General features: G+C 43.2%; 1 protein-coding gene across 1 annotated transcript in view; it reads right to left on the bottom strand.

Moving 5' to 3' along the window:
- Positions 1 to 2,588: 2,588 nt before the first annotated feature.
- LOC104042817 (uncharacterized) overlaps positions 2,589 to 14,182 on the bottom strand; it is a 31,713-nt gene continuing 20,119 nt past the window's right edge. The window contains 9 exon segments of the mRNA XM_064448591.1: positions 2,589 to 2,852; positions 3,618 to 3,738; positions 4,104 to 4,188; positions 4,877 to 5,017; positions 7,524 to 7,622; positions 8,418 to 8,573; positions 8,837 to 8,943; positions 9,379 to 9,490; positions 10,265 to 10,423. Coding sequence (XP_064304661.1) covers positions 2,663 to 2,852; positions 3,618 to 3,738; positions 4,104 to 4,188; positions 4,877 to 5,017; positions 7,524 to 7,622; positions 8,418 to 8,573; positions 8,837 to 8,943; positions 9,379 to 9,490; positions 10,265 to 10,423 — 1,170 coding nt within the window. The 3' untranslated portion in view covers positions 2,589 to 2,662.

Below are 14,182 nucleotides of genomic sequence, written 5' to 3'. Positions count from 1 at the left end.
TTTCTGTTCCTACAGTGATGAACTATAGCTGGTAGAGCCGTTACTGCTTCTGGTTAGCTAATGGAAGGGGAAGGTAGAGGAGACAGGGTGTGAGAATCAGCCTGAGAAAGCTAATGTGGCATGTGTCGTACGTGGGCTGTGAAGGACTCCCAGGTATCACGTACCTGACAGAGCTTGCCATTCACATAGGTGGTTTTCTGTTTCCTCCTTTTCAAACCAAATCTGTGCCCCTTATTTCAATAACCCCTTTGCTATTACACTATAAAATACCACCTGATAAACATGTCTTGGTAGAAACGGTGGCCACACACTGGTAGACAAAAGCACTGTGCAATCCTCGGTAGCCTCGCCCGTTGATTTTGACGGTGGAAGTTTTGCCGTCGATTTGCCAGGAAGCAGAAAGAGGCCCATGCGTAGGTAGCATTACAGCCTCCCTGGACGCAGGAGCTGGCAAGGCGAATGCGCACACCAGCAGGGTGTTTGCACACGCACAGTTAAGGCTGTCTTGCACGTATCCCCCCGTGTGTGTTACCCCTGCGCAGCTTCGCAGGCCTAATTATTCCAGAATCGGAATGCTTCCTGCAAGCACAGTAGAGGGTGCTTAATGGAGCGAGGAGCAAGCAGCATACAAACAAAATCGTTCCTTATTTAATTTACAACTAGAAGGGATTATATGCACAGGTTACTGAATGGCAAACGGTGATTTAAGGCTGCAAGCTGCAGACAAAGCCTGTTTTCTGGATTACTACAGAAACAAAGAGAATGTCAGCATATTAACTGGAGAACAGGGACCTTTTGTTAAAAGGAATGCCTGGGAATAAAAACAGTGGTCGTTTACAAAACATTAGTATCACATCCAGTTTCCCAGCCAAACTGAAAACATTAACCACATTCTTTTTTTTGTGCTGCTTAATTAAGGAAAAAAAACAACCATAGATTTGTTTTAGCATAAGGCAACACTGAACTGAAATTCTTCGTGAAACATGTGGGAAAGAGTGGCCTCTTGGATTTCTTTTAATTAGAATTTCATTTACAAAGCACATAAAATATATTAAATATTTCAGTAGTGAAAATCACAGGTTTATAAATTGCTCTTCGTTATACAGGAGTAAAGGAAGGACAACGCAGTTTTATTATCACACCGGCTAGTATCAAACTGTGTGGATGTTCCGGGCACCATAATTAAATTCATAAACTGCAGCATGTGTATGATCAACACTAGGAATGCTTCTGGGAGGGACATTTTTCACAGTGAGGACAGTCACCACTGGAATAATCTCCCCAGGGAAGGGGTTGGCTCGGCCACGTTGGACCCTTTTAAATTCAGCTGGACAGGGTGCTGGGCCGTCTTGTCTGGACTGTGCTCTTCCTAGAAAGGTTGGACTAGATGGTCCCTGAGGTCCCCTCCAGCCTGGGATTCTGGGATTCTGGGATTCTTGATCTATCCAATCTACTTCTTCCAAAGATGCTCTGTAATTTGAATGGTGATTTGTTGACAGTCTGGCCCACTAGAAACTGAAGAGAGGAAAGAGCAATTCCATAATCTTGCAATTATTTTGTACTTAGGTGTGAGCAAATGCTAAAGCAGCCTGCTATGAAAGTGTGTTTGTTGCTATGGGAATTTGAAGGGCGTGAGGAGACAATTGGCCTTCTCAGTCAATGGGCAGGTAATGAGCTGAGCTCTGCAGGGGAAACGCTTCAGTGCTGTGGAAGAATTCAGGACAGATGATGGACAGGCAGTCTATGGGAAAGGCAGATGAAAGCAGCATCTGAGAAGTGATTAATCCCCCTAGGTATGCAGTACAGTCTAAGAGCCTTGAAGCTGGAGAGATTCACTGGCCAGAAATATTTTTCCACTACTGGAAGAATAAAGGCAGAAGTGGGAGAGGGTAATTCAAAACCGGAGCATCATAGAGGATGTCTGAGGGAAGACCGCTGGAGGAAAAACAAAGGCCTGTTTCATGCAGGATAATGACCAGGGTGGAACAGGCATTACATTTTGTCTTCAAATGTGCGAGACAGAGTTCTTAGATGATGATCATATAATTATTGAATAATTTACGTTGGAAGAGACAGGCAGAGGTGTGACTGTTCACTGAACTCCTGCTCAGGTTTTGGTCTGAAGCACAGCTCACAGTAAGGCCTGATGCATGCTCTGAAGAACCCAACCAAACTGAAAACGTTAATCATTTCCACATCTTTGTGATGGTTAAATGAGAAAAAAAAAAATAAACAAAACAACCCGAAACAAACAGTAGATGTGTTTCGGTCAGCATAAGGCAGCACTGAACTGAAACTCAAAAAGCTTTGTAGATTTGAGGTTCTTATGCCGTGCTGCTTAATTGTAGTCACTTTTGGAAGTAACTAGCAGAAGAACAAGGGAAAGCGTGATCACTATCATGAAACAAACACTTTGATGAGAAGTACTATGGGCATTTATTTTAAGTTTGCATACAAAAAGGGGGCATGCCTGCGTTTCCTTCAGGCCTCATCCGAGACATTTCATCCAGCTCAGGTTATTCCAAACTGAGCACCTGTCACCAAACCAAATTTCAGCCCTACAGATTTATTTTCACAAGGCTTAAACCTTCCCAACAGTTCTGACGCGCCAGGAGAATGGGTTGAGCTACTTACGTACAGTGCAGCCCTTTGAGGGTAGGAATCACTTCTTGTCTAGGATGATGTTACCTTCCACATCTTTGATTAGAACTTGCCCAGTGGAGTACTTGGTTTCCTGTCTGCCGTTGCAGTACACAGTTTTTACAGTGCCATCTGGGTACTCCCGCCTCTTGAACTGCGCAGTGTGAACCTCCTTCTGGCCATTGCTGAATACCACTATTTTATCTCCATTCCTGGAAGACATAGCAATAAATGGGGTGATGAGAAGGCACTATCTGTTATTAACCTGTCTCACGGAGCTGTCTAATGTGGCACAATGGAAGTGGAAACTAATGCCAAACGACAACTTCCTCAGGTTATAATTCACCTCGGAATTTACACGGGACGGCTTTAGAGAGCTGATCTCACGGTAAGATTTCAACACGAAGGTACTTCAGTGCATAGTATAATACCTAATGGATGGTGGGATCTGCATTGTACGTGACTTCATTCAGGGGTCTCAAGACGCTTTGCAAGCAGGAAATCTGTTTTACGACAGCATCCTCCTTAAACCCAGAAGCAGCATACATAAGAAAATCCTGTTGTTATTGTTCCTCATGTTACAGGGAGGAATGGAGACATGATACATGAAATGCCTTGCCCAAGATCAGAAAGGGAGCCAAAAAGCTAGCAATAGAGCTCAGGAGTCCTCACCCTGAGTTCTTTAGCACCCACATTGTGGGTGCTTTCCCAGCAACTCTGGCCGGTGTAAAGTTACGTGGAACTAAATGAGGGATATTCCACGGCCACTTTGCCACTGATAAATGGTCATCCATCATCCAAGGTGGAAGTGAACAATTTTCAGTGCCTCATTGCAGCAAAACCCTCGTTATCTTACACATCTTTTCAGCTTTCATCTGGAAGTTTCCCAGCCGTGCAGAAGCCAGCCACAGTTTCAGATGGCAATATCACTGCACCTGCGCTCAATGCCCGCTTCCTGCCGTTAACATGAGACTTACTTTTCTACTTTCACCACTGTACCATCTGGGAAGAAAGTTTCCTTGAATCCGTCACTGTAGAAGCGTTTCACTGTGTGATCTGGGAACACAATTTCTTGTGTGCCATCAGGATAATGTTTTTCTGTGGAAAAGAAGATGTTAAAAGTCTGTGTAGTATCCTTCCATGTTGCTTTACACAGAGCTAGATCCGATTTTTTTCGGACATTGTAGTGAAGATGGAAACGATATCCAGCTTACTGCTAAAGAAATTAAAGAATCAAATAATCAGGTAATCAAAATTAGAAGAGATGCACTTACATACCATTATTATTTTTGCTTAGTAAGAGGAAACTGAGCAGTAAAGTGATGGAACATACTGGAAGTCAAATGCAAAGACAATGCAAATTAAGAAGAAAAAACCTAGTCTGTTAGAGTCAAAACTAGATGACACTTTCATAATAGAAACCTTCCTGCACATGTAGTTCATATTTATGAGCTCTTGCGTACCTATCTGATTATTAGGGAACTGCAGCAGCTCCAGGCCATCGGGATAAGTAGTGTGGGTTGTCTGGGCATCTGCATAATAATAAATCTGGAAGGACAGTGGAGTGTTTGCAGCACGTTCATAATATTTACATAAGCAGATTCAACCATAACAATTATGATTTAAAATAAACCATCTTAAAAAAAGTCATTTCAAGGTCATTTTCAATATCTGCCATCCATAAAAATAGCTATGTTTGCATTTCTGTTCCTTCCTCTCATTCTCCCCCCTTCTCATGGCTGTGTCTGGATATTGCTACCTTCACCTCTGTAGCATACAAGACAACAGTGCACACATGAAAGTCATCTTCCCGTCTCTTTGCTTTGGATCCCACCCATGCACTATTAATTTAAAATAGTCCCACTTCTGCCAAGGCCTCATTTATTTCCACTCTAGCTCACATTACTATTAACTATTTATATTTACATAATGCCAAGAGGGAAGAACCCCCTGTGCTACCTGCCCGTGCTTCAGACAGCTGCCCCTGCCCTTTGCCTTCTTTTAGCCTTCTTCAGTCTGCTTGGCCAACCACCCATTTGTTCCTTTGACTGTAACCTTCATCGCTTTCCCCTTTTGTCCTTGTAGATGAAGCAGTCTGACCACTCAGGGTTGTTAAACCCACCCCCTTCCTCAACAATTTCTCCCAGAATTGATAGACCAAGATAAATTATGGGACCTTGTTGGAAAATCACTTAATCATTTAATTTTCCTTAAAAAAAAAAAATAAATTACACACCACTCTCTGATCTGGCGTGATCTTCTTTACATCTCCATTGAAAAAGGTAATCGTAGTCATCCTTTTATCGGCACTGATCTCTTTTTTAGTACCGTTGCGGAAAGTGATGATTCAACGTCCATCAGTAAGCACCTCTTCTACCTTCAAACGCACAGATCACCCAACGTAAGTGAATGAAGGCAATGAGTAACATTGCACTGCCTTGCGATTAAACTGGAGCTTGAAGTAAGTCACGCTAGGCCTTTGTATTTCAAAAAATCTCTCTGCGCCACAGGTACATTATTTTTGCTTCATTTGTTTGTAAAAGAGACCAAAAGTCATTTTCTTTTGACAAAATGAACTCATTTCTGGCACTCAGCGCACGTTCCCACCCCACCAACTTGCTTTTCTCTTAGGGGAGGTAAGGCACACAGCCCTGCGGCATTAGGGAAGCCATTCGGGTTTTTCCTCGACCAAATTCAGTGGGTCACTGTCTGTACTAGTTTCGTATATGCTGGTACATATCCCACACAAGTCACTCAAGAGACCCCAGTTCTGGATCACGTAAACCAAAATAGTTGAACTTGATATATTAACACAGACTGCTGACATCTTATTCCAAGTAACGTCAGCCTGTACGGACAGTCAGCACTACAGAATTAAATGTGGCTGCATGCAGAGATCTGCAAAACTGCTGAAGACTCCTTAACAGGGGGCAATACCGTAATCGGCGTGTTCTTCTGCAGGCAATGCAGTGGTCAAAGAAGACTTCATACCTAGCATACCCTCTGGTTAATCACTTTTCCTGGAACTACTACGGCAGCTAGTTCTGTTCAGTATACATCAAATCCCATAATATAATGAATTTTATGAAGTCCAAGGAAGGAGACAACCAGAAGGTGCACTATAGCTTTGCCATATGGTTCCAGTTTTAGCAGACTCTGCACAAAAAGGGAATACTTCCCAACAAATAAATAAATGAATAAATAAATAAATAAATATAGAGAGAGAGAGAGAGATATACACACAAACACTTGGGGGAAGAGAAATGTTGTATTTCCCAAACAGGCATTGTAATGATTACTGAGGGCAAGATTTTAGGTTTTTAGAAAAAGGTTTTATTTAAAAATTACTAGTTAGTAACGGAAAGATGTTCTTACACCTACTTATGACAAAAGGCATTGCTACAAGAAGCTCCACATAGTTTAAGTGAGAGTTAATATTTTCTAAAGGCATCGCTTCCCATTTTGACCTCTCTCTAGTTGTACAAGAAAGCCCAGCCCATCACTCAATTTTATGAATAAAATCCAATGGTAGAAATGTCAGAGTGAACTTTTTACGCAATTATTTTTCTTTTGAGGATCAAAACAACAGATATTGTATTTTCTACTTCTACAAGAAGTGGTAGAAGCTTTCAAAAAGCCATCTCAGCATTAGCTATAGAAGAATTGGCATCTCAAACCAGTACTCCCTGAACAACTGTTATATTGCAAAAGCCATTTCCGTGACTGCTCGCTGGAAGGTATCATTAATCAACGCCTGCATTGGCAGCATGAGAAGAGAAGCCCAGAACTGAACAGACACAGAAACTGAATTACTCTCTTAACTTTATCTAGGCAAAACCTTACCCAGAACTGACAGCTGTAATTGGGCATAGATTACTCCCAGTCAATACCAAGGGAGTGTTTTAACAGGATGAGCCTGCTCGGAGTAGTGTAATTGAAGAGACATCTGGGACTGAGTCCAGAGCTGGCCCAGATGAGCAGCGACAGCGCTGGAAAGAGTGCTTGTCTATTAGCAGTGAAACTAGCTCCAGCTCACCAGGTCACCCTGCTGGCAACCTCTCCCGGCAGCAGTGCACCAAATTTCCGATGCATAGACTCATTTACAGAATCAGCCTTTCAAGGTCATTCCTGAGGCGCTGTGCAGGAAAGGCGGCGTGGCCCCTCAGGAATGAATTATCCAGTTTGGTGGCAAGGAGTGCAGGCACACCACGGGAAGCGAGCAAGAATTGCCCGCTCATCCCCTCCTGGAAGACAGTGATTTCTGGAAAAGGGGCAAAACCAGCTGCCTGGGCCTCAGGACAAGGGGGAAGCTGGAAGCGATCTCGAGATGCAACTGGGGGATCGCTGGGGGTTTTGACAGGTGGCCTGAGCAAACTGGAGCGGCTGCAGCGAGCACAACTCTGCTGATGCTGCTCCAAGTGTGGCCAGCTAGGTATAACAGACGACTTCTCCCACAGGTGGTGTCCAGCTGGCACAGCTCCCTGCCATCAGATTCACTTCCAAGGAAAGGAAAACATAGCCTTTAATCTCGCACTACAAAACACCGCCACTACCCCACCAGCACGTTTTCGTTTCTAACAGTAAGCATATCATTCCTCCCAGCCCACAGGTGAGGTAGCTGAAACAAAAAGGACCTGGTGAAAGTCATAGAGCAAATCCATGTAGGAGGCAAGGAAATAAATCGGTTGCTTGATTTGCAGCCCATCAGCTATAGGCATTTCCTACCATTCGTGGTGGGAGCTTTGCACTTCAGTTCTCCTTTAAGGAACAGACTTTTAATTGGAGACATAATTGTCTCTGGCTGCTTGAAGCAGTGATTCCCATCTACACTGCAGTCCTATTGGTGATCTCTTCAGGTATGTTTGCATCCTATTTTGTCTCACCTTTCCATCACGATACTCTATTTTTTTCTGTACCTCTTCCTCACTTTTTCTTCTTTCTTGATGTAACACGGATCTTCTAGATAATATTGATTTTGGAGGCTATATTATGAAAACATCACAGAGTTATATAAACAGAAATGGTTTTCTTACTTTTTCATTAATTTTAATCAACTGTGCAAAAAAAGTATTTACTTTTACACATGCAGAGGAAAGCTGCCCTTCTTTCTGGTATTGCCTTGCATTTGTAATGAATGTTGATCTTTTAGTCATAACTCAAAATGTTGCACATTAACTCCAATTAACTTCAGTTTGCAAAGCAAAAGGTGGCATCGAGAAAGCCCAGAAATGGGAATGGTGAGGATAAGCAGAGGAACAAAGAACAGAACTATCTCCAAATATTGGGTTACTGATTTGCAAAGAAAGGTACCTGTATTAGCCAGATCCACTCTTCCAGACCAAACTACATGGCTCTCAGCTGTAGGTAACGCTAACTCTGTAACTAAGGGCTACTCAGGGTGTTACACATCCGATTTACCGTTACAGTGAGTGCTCCTTGCACCGTCTGGCAGCGTAAAGGAGCCTTAAGTTAATTGACATCTGGCGCGTAGCATCCAAAACAGTTGCTAACTAAAGTTAATTACAGTTTGAAGATGTGATGTATTTTGAATAGTGGGATCCAAAGGCACAGAGTACTGCTCCCCTCAGGGCAATGACATGCTCCAGTAAAAAGCTGTAAACACAGTGTTTGAGGTTGACAGATCCACCGGTAAAGCTCTGTGTCTGCTGCATAGTGTAGGAAATGGGAGATTTTCTTTTCCTTGGTGTGTTTTATTTCACTTCACAAATGGAAAGGAGACAGTTGCTGATCATATAAGAGCCAGAAATTGCTCAAACATTTGCTTCAGCATCCAGAAAAGCAGGAGAACTGTCTGTGGGTACTTTGTTGTCGTATGTAGTTATGCTACTTCTCCTGTGTGTGGTCACAAAAGCTACTTTATTCTGAGGTTTTAGTGATTTTTCTGTCTTTTTAAGATTAAGAGTCTCTTCTTCCTGAGCCAAAATTAAAATGTTAAGTAGCAACACAAATCTAGTAATGTCCAACCGCTGTGCAGGAATATCTTGATAAAGAAATCTACTGTGCTCTTTGTAAGCCATTGCAATATTGTTTTAAAGGGTGTATTTACCATGAGTAGAGGCAGGAAAAGAAAGCCAGGAGAGTACTGATCCCAGCTAACTGGGAGTTAGCATGCCGTATGTGAAAACGAAGATCACAGATAGAGTGAATTATTTTATAGAGTTACATGGTGAAATACCTCTGTTTCTTCATTGCTGCTGCAGAGTGCGAAGCTGCAGGTGTTGTTGCTGTGGTTATGTGAGAGGGGCATGTCTTCTGAGCTATCCGAAATGGGCAAAGACCTGCCTGTGAGAAAAAGCAAAGTAAAAGGGGTCATTGAAAGCATATGAAAATTGCTGAATCACATGTTTCTGTACCTCTCTCAGAAGGTTTTTAAAGATGCTAGCTCTGAGATTCTTGTACCTTGCTTCTTATACTGATGATGTTTGCTAACAGCTTGCCCATCCTCCCTAAGGTGCTTTGTCCTGGACCAGAGAAAAGTGCAGACCGCATCCGTTCTCCACCTTCTGGGCTTCCAGGACAGCAAACTCAATGGGTAAATTGCAGGCAATAGCACAGTCTGTTCTCCCTCTCTTGTAAACGATAGATTTTATAATTCTTCTAAGAATCATAGGAGAGTTTTAGTGACAACACATTGCCTGTGAGCCAAGAGCTGGGGACCAGTGTTTCCAAGTCATTGCAGACCACCCTAAGCAGGCAGAAAGTTCCCACAAATCTTACCTTTTACATAAGAAGATGACTTAGGCTCCTTAAAACCACTCAGGTGCAAGACAGCTCCAGGTGATTTCCTATCATCTGTTCTCCTCCCAGTAGGAGAGGGTTGATGTACAACCTGAAGCAAAATGGAGAGGCCCTGACATACAGACATGCTTTACTATAACATGGGAGCTGTCAGCGGCGTGGCTGGAATGCTCTTCCCCTTCCTAGGCGTTTAGCTGCCTCTGCGCACGCCCAACTCACTGATATGGTGCAGGTGCCTAATCATGGTTCAGACTGTTGTGAAGAGACATGTGAGCGAAAGAACTGGAAGAAGCCTGAGACAGTCCCCCCTGCCTCATTTTCTTGGGAGCTGCATTTCAGCTGTGGCTCTCGCCTGGTCCTTGTTGGGTTGCATCGCAGCCGTGCCTGTGCCTGGCCATGCACCTCATTGATCCAAACCCCAGCCCTGACCCACGGACTGAATCCCGGTGTAACCCCAGACTCATCACTATGGGCTTCGGTGATTGGGATTGCAGCCTGACCGTGACTCCTATCCCCAGCCTGCCCTTCTCCCCTGCTGGGCCCCCTGGGGAGCCCCCAGTGCTCCCAGCCCCTGCACCCCAGGAAGCCACTAGCCTGTGGGATTCTTGGTGCATATGATCACCTCTGAACTTCTTCTGAGGGTGGGGGGGCAAGTTTCAAATCGTTCTCCCATGTCTGGCCTGCAGATGCCCAAATAGCTCCATGTACAAATGGTCTCTAAGATAATTTCTGGCAAAAACCCTGCAGTACCAGGGAAAGAAGTCCAAGCAGCAGCTATGTGGGGATCATGATCCCGATCCAGCTTCTGAACAACACTGCAAAAAGAAAATAAAGGCAGTCTAAATAGACCTTGCTACTGGCTTACTTTTTCTGGTGCAAAAGGTGTCAGTCTTCCCTGGTGAGGTGTTCTCCTGCCAGTCGGTGTTGTGCTTCTGCCAAGGGAGCAGTTGGGTGTTTTCTTTTCTTGATGTTCCTTTGACACTGATCTCAATGGATCAGCCCTTTGCACAGAGCTTTTTGTTGCCTAAAAGGTTTTAATACATTCGTATTAAGTTGATATAAACATCTTCAAATAACATTAAAAATCCTTCTACAACAGGTGCATCATTAAGTGTTTAAAACTTTTAGGAAAGTATTTATTTTTGTATGTGGGCATACACACACATGCAAACGCACACACATATTTTATACATAACTCTCTGCTTGGGGTCTTATTTTGCTTCCCACATTTCTCTCTATGTGGACAACGATGCAAGTCAAGGGCATTCGTAGGCACACAATGCGAGGCCAACAGCTGGTCTCAGGCTCTTATCCCTCAGGCCAACCACCCTGCCAGCAACAGGAAGGATATCCCTCCCTGGGATACCACAGCTGGGCTGACCCCAGTAAAATAGATTGTGTGACAGTTCATTTTTACTTGCCAGATGTCCACCCTTTTTACATTTCACCCTCATACCTCTCCGTCCGTGGAGGCTGACACATGCCTTTTAGGACCCTAAGACAGATGTGAGCCACAGAAGGGAAATGAGACGTGAGTAGTTTCAAACAAACTATAGCAGCTATTTTGACTGGAAAGATCACAGTTGCACAAAAAGACTTCCACAATTTTTCTTGGAGACCTTAGATCAAAGCACAGAAGAAACATACAATATTCCTGCATGACCACCATGAGATACATGGGATTTGCGGGACTTACACAATGACTCCCAGGGGTTGGCAGCTGCAAGGAAACATTGCGGGGGTATGGCAGGAAGACTGAGGTTGCACTCTTGCCTAGCCAAAACTTTGAAGGTACTGAACCTAATGTAGAGATCACAGAATCCCAGAATCCCAGGCTGGAAGGGACCTCAGGGATCATCTAGGCCAACCTTTCTAGGAAGAGCACAGTCCAGACAAGACGGCCCAGCACCCTGTCCAGCTGAATTTAAAAGGGTCCAACGTGGCCGAGCCAACCCCTTCCCTGGGGAGATTATTCCAGTGGTGACTGTCCTCACTGTGAAAAATGTCCCTCATGTCCAATGGTACCAGGTACTCTGATTTCAAAACGTCTCGCACACTGGAGGGTGGCTGCTTGGGAAGGTGGGTGTAAGCAGTCCACGCAAAGAATATATTTGCGGTCAGCTCATTTGCCCAAGTCCATGAGCTGTTGCTCAAGGGACGTGGGACTAGCAAAGTACAAACATGGGAAGGCTGCACAATTCCTTCTCTGACAACAGTCACTATGGCTATGTTTTGACAGCTGTAAAATTGCCTCCATTTGATCAATGAAACTTGGGGGATCTGTTGTTGTGGACAGTAATATCTTATTTATATTAGTAAATGACATTACAAATTAATGAATGTGCTTACAAGGAAGGAGCCAAGAAAGAAACCCTATTGCAACACCAGAAAGTTGTAGCATTTTAAAAGGCTAAATCTTTTCTTCCAATCATAAAATAGTTCTGAGCAGGAGGTAGGCAATGGATCTGCTCTTGCAGACAAGGACACTAAAAGGTACAGAAACTAATAGAATTCATTGTTGAAGGAATGTCATTTCTATTTTAAATTTGGAGATGTTTTCTGCAGGCAGATTCTGTGAATATGCCTGAGCTCTCCAAATATAATCATGATTTCAAATAGAAGTGAGTAGGCAACCTGTCAAAATATGCCTGGGACTTCAGCTCGAGACAAGTGGTATAATACTGAAGACCTTTAAAACTATTTTTGATCAAGAGATATTATCTCAGGAATTGCAGACTGATAGGAAGAAATTGCTCCTAAGCCATCATTTTATCACTAAAGATCTCAAGACCAAAACTACCAAGTGATTTAAGAGAACTGGAAAAGCCATTGGTGCAATTTCACAGCAGCTCAAGCCAATCTCAGCCCAGATTGCTGGAGTCCCGCTCCTCTTCCTCTGTCCCCGGCCACATGTTTCCAGCCCCTCCTTTACATGGCACCAGCAACCACAGAGGGAGATAGACCTGGATCAATGAGTAGAATCAGGCAAAAATGAACTGCTTTTTTCCTGCCAGGTTAGTTCTGAGCCAGCTCACCATCACCAGGAAGCGCCACCAGGGCCACAGCAGCTCAAATATTCCTCAGCTTCAGCCAGACACCAACATATAGCAGCATTTTTTTTCGCTGTGATGTATTATAGAAAGAGCATTGCAATTAAAGCTTTTAAAGGCCTGCCTACATAGGACTTCTAAATAGAAAATACTTCATGGCAGAAGTTTTAACACAGGGCTGCCTAGAAAGACTGTTTTAGAAAAGGAGGCCTCATGACCTGCCTAAAAGCCGCCTTTGAAAGGATGTCCAGAAGTCAACATTTACTGATGCAATGCAATGGGTGATGCCTTAAGCAAGGGACACAGACCTGTATAGGCCTTAAATTAGGATGAGAAGAGGCACACGTTCATTCTTTTTAACTTAAAGAACTAATGAGGTCATGAAGTAGGATGTATTGGACTGCAAAAGTGAAGGAGCAAGGTGAAGCCAGAGAGAAAGAAGAGGTGTTTCCATGAATGTGGTGGGGTTTGTTCACTATGTATCTAACGAACAACAATCCAGCTGAGGGAGCCTCCGTGCGGAACGGTGTTAGTAAAGGTACTCCAGCTTGCAGCATATACCATTGTAAAAGCTGCTGATTTCATTTTTTTTATGCATCACATAGATTATACATTTTACAATTATACACTAGCATACCTAATTTTAAGGCAATAATGTCAGAGGAATCAAGACAAGCCTAGTGAATTACTTGTGGTCTCTGTTTTCGTACAGATACGGATGTTATTCTAAGAGATTGTTTCACAAATCATAGCAATCACTGTATCCCAGGCAACCACTGCAATTTAGCTCTACACTTTTTTAGAGACCCAAGTACTCAGATTTGGGTTAATTACACATGATGAGGTTCTTGATAAAGATTCTCTCAATCCCATCACTTTCATATACAGAGTCGTCAAATTAAGGTAGATCAATTGTTTCCCATCTTTACTGAAAACAGAACAAAAATTAATCAGCTGATTAACTGGTGACAAGAGAGATGGAGTTTAGTTATGAAGTAGGGCTTCATAACTAAAAGAATAGATAAGCAGCAGAAGATGCCAGCTCATTTTGGATCTTTCTCGTGGGAGCCAGCAAGGCAGAGATTGAATAACTGACAGTGACACTGACCTGCTCTTGGCAAAAGGAGGAACCAGGTGACCTCTCAAGGTTCCTCCAGTCCTACAGATCTTTGCTGTCAGGCAGGCAGTGGAGAGCAGGAGGAGGTGTTGTCACTCAGGGCCCACACAGACCAGAGAAACTTTAAAAATATGATGTTCTCCTTGATCCTCATGCTCACCAGTAATCCTTTAAATGTTCTAATGAGTTTTTCCTCCCAGATGTTAATGCCTACTGTTCTTCATCATTCTGATACAAATCAAATTGTTCTGGAAATTGGTCATTTGTCAATTCCCATAAATAAGTACCCCTTATAACCTCCAAATACCACAGTTTGTGTCACGTATAATTTGCATTCCCACTAAAAGTTCAAAAAGCTGAGAAAAAGCAACAAATACTCATGGATAAAGCAGTGAAAATTCAAATGCTACAGAAGTCTGCCTACATGTTCCCAGAACTCATACTTCCCTGCTTCAGCGTTAGTAAATGGTCAGGAAGAACATTCATAGACGAGGAAATAACATGCTTCAAGGTCATCAAAATCCCTTGCAAGATTAAGACAGCAGGATCCATCTAACAAGATTGGAAGTAAACACATTTGACCTTGGTTGAAACTTTTCCAACAAAGCCATGACGA

Source organism: Phalacrocorax carbo, chromosome 3 (genome assembly GCF_963921805.1).
Source record: "Phalacrocorax carbo chromosome 3, bPhaCar2.1, whole genome shotgun sequence".
NCBI lineage: Eukaryota > Metazoa > Chordata > Aves > Suliformes > Phalacrocoracidae > Phalacrocorax > Phalacrocorax carbo.
The sequence above is the reverse complement of the archived record's forward strand: the minus strand, read 5'-3'. Positions and strand labels throughout refer to the sequence as shown.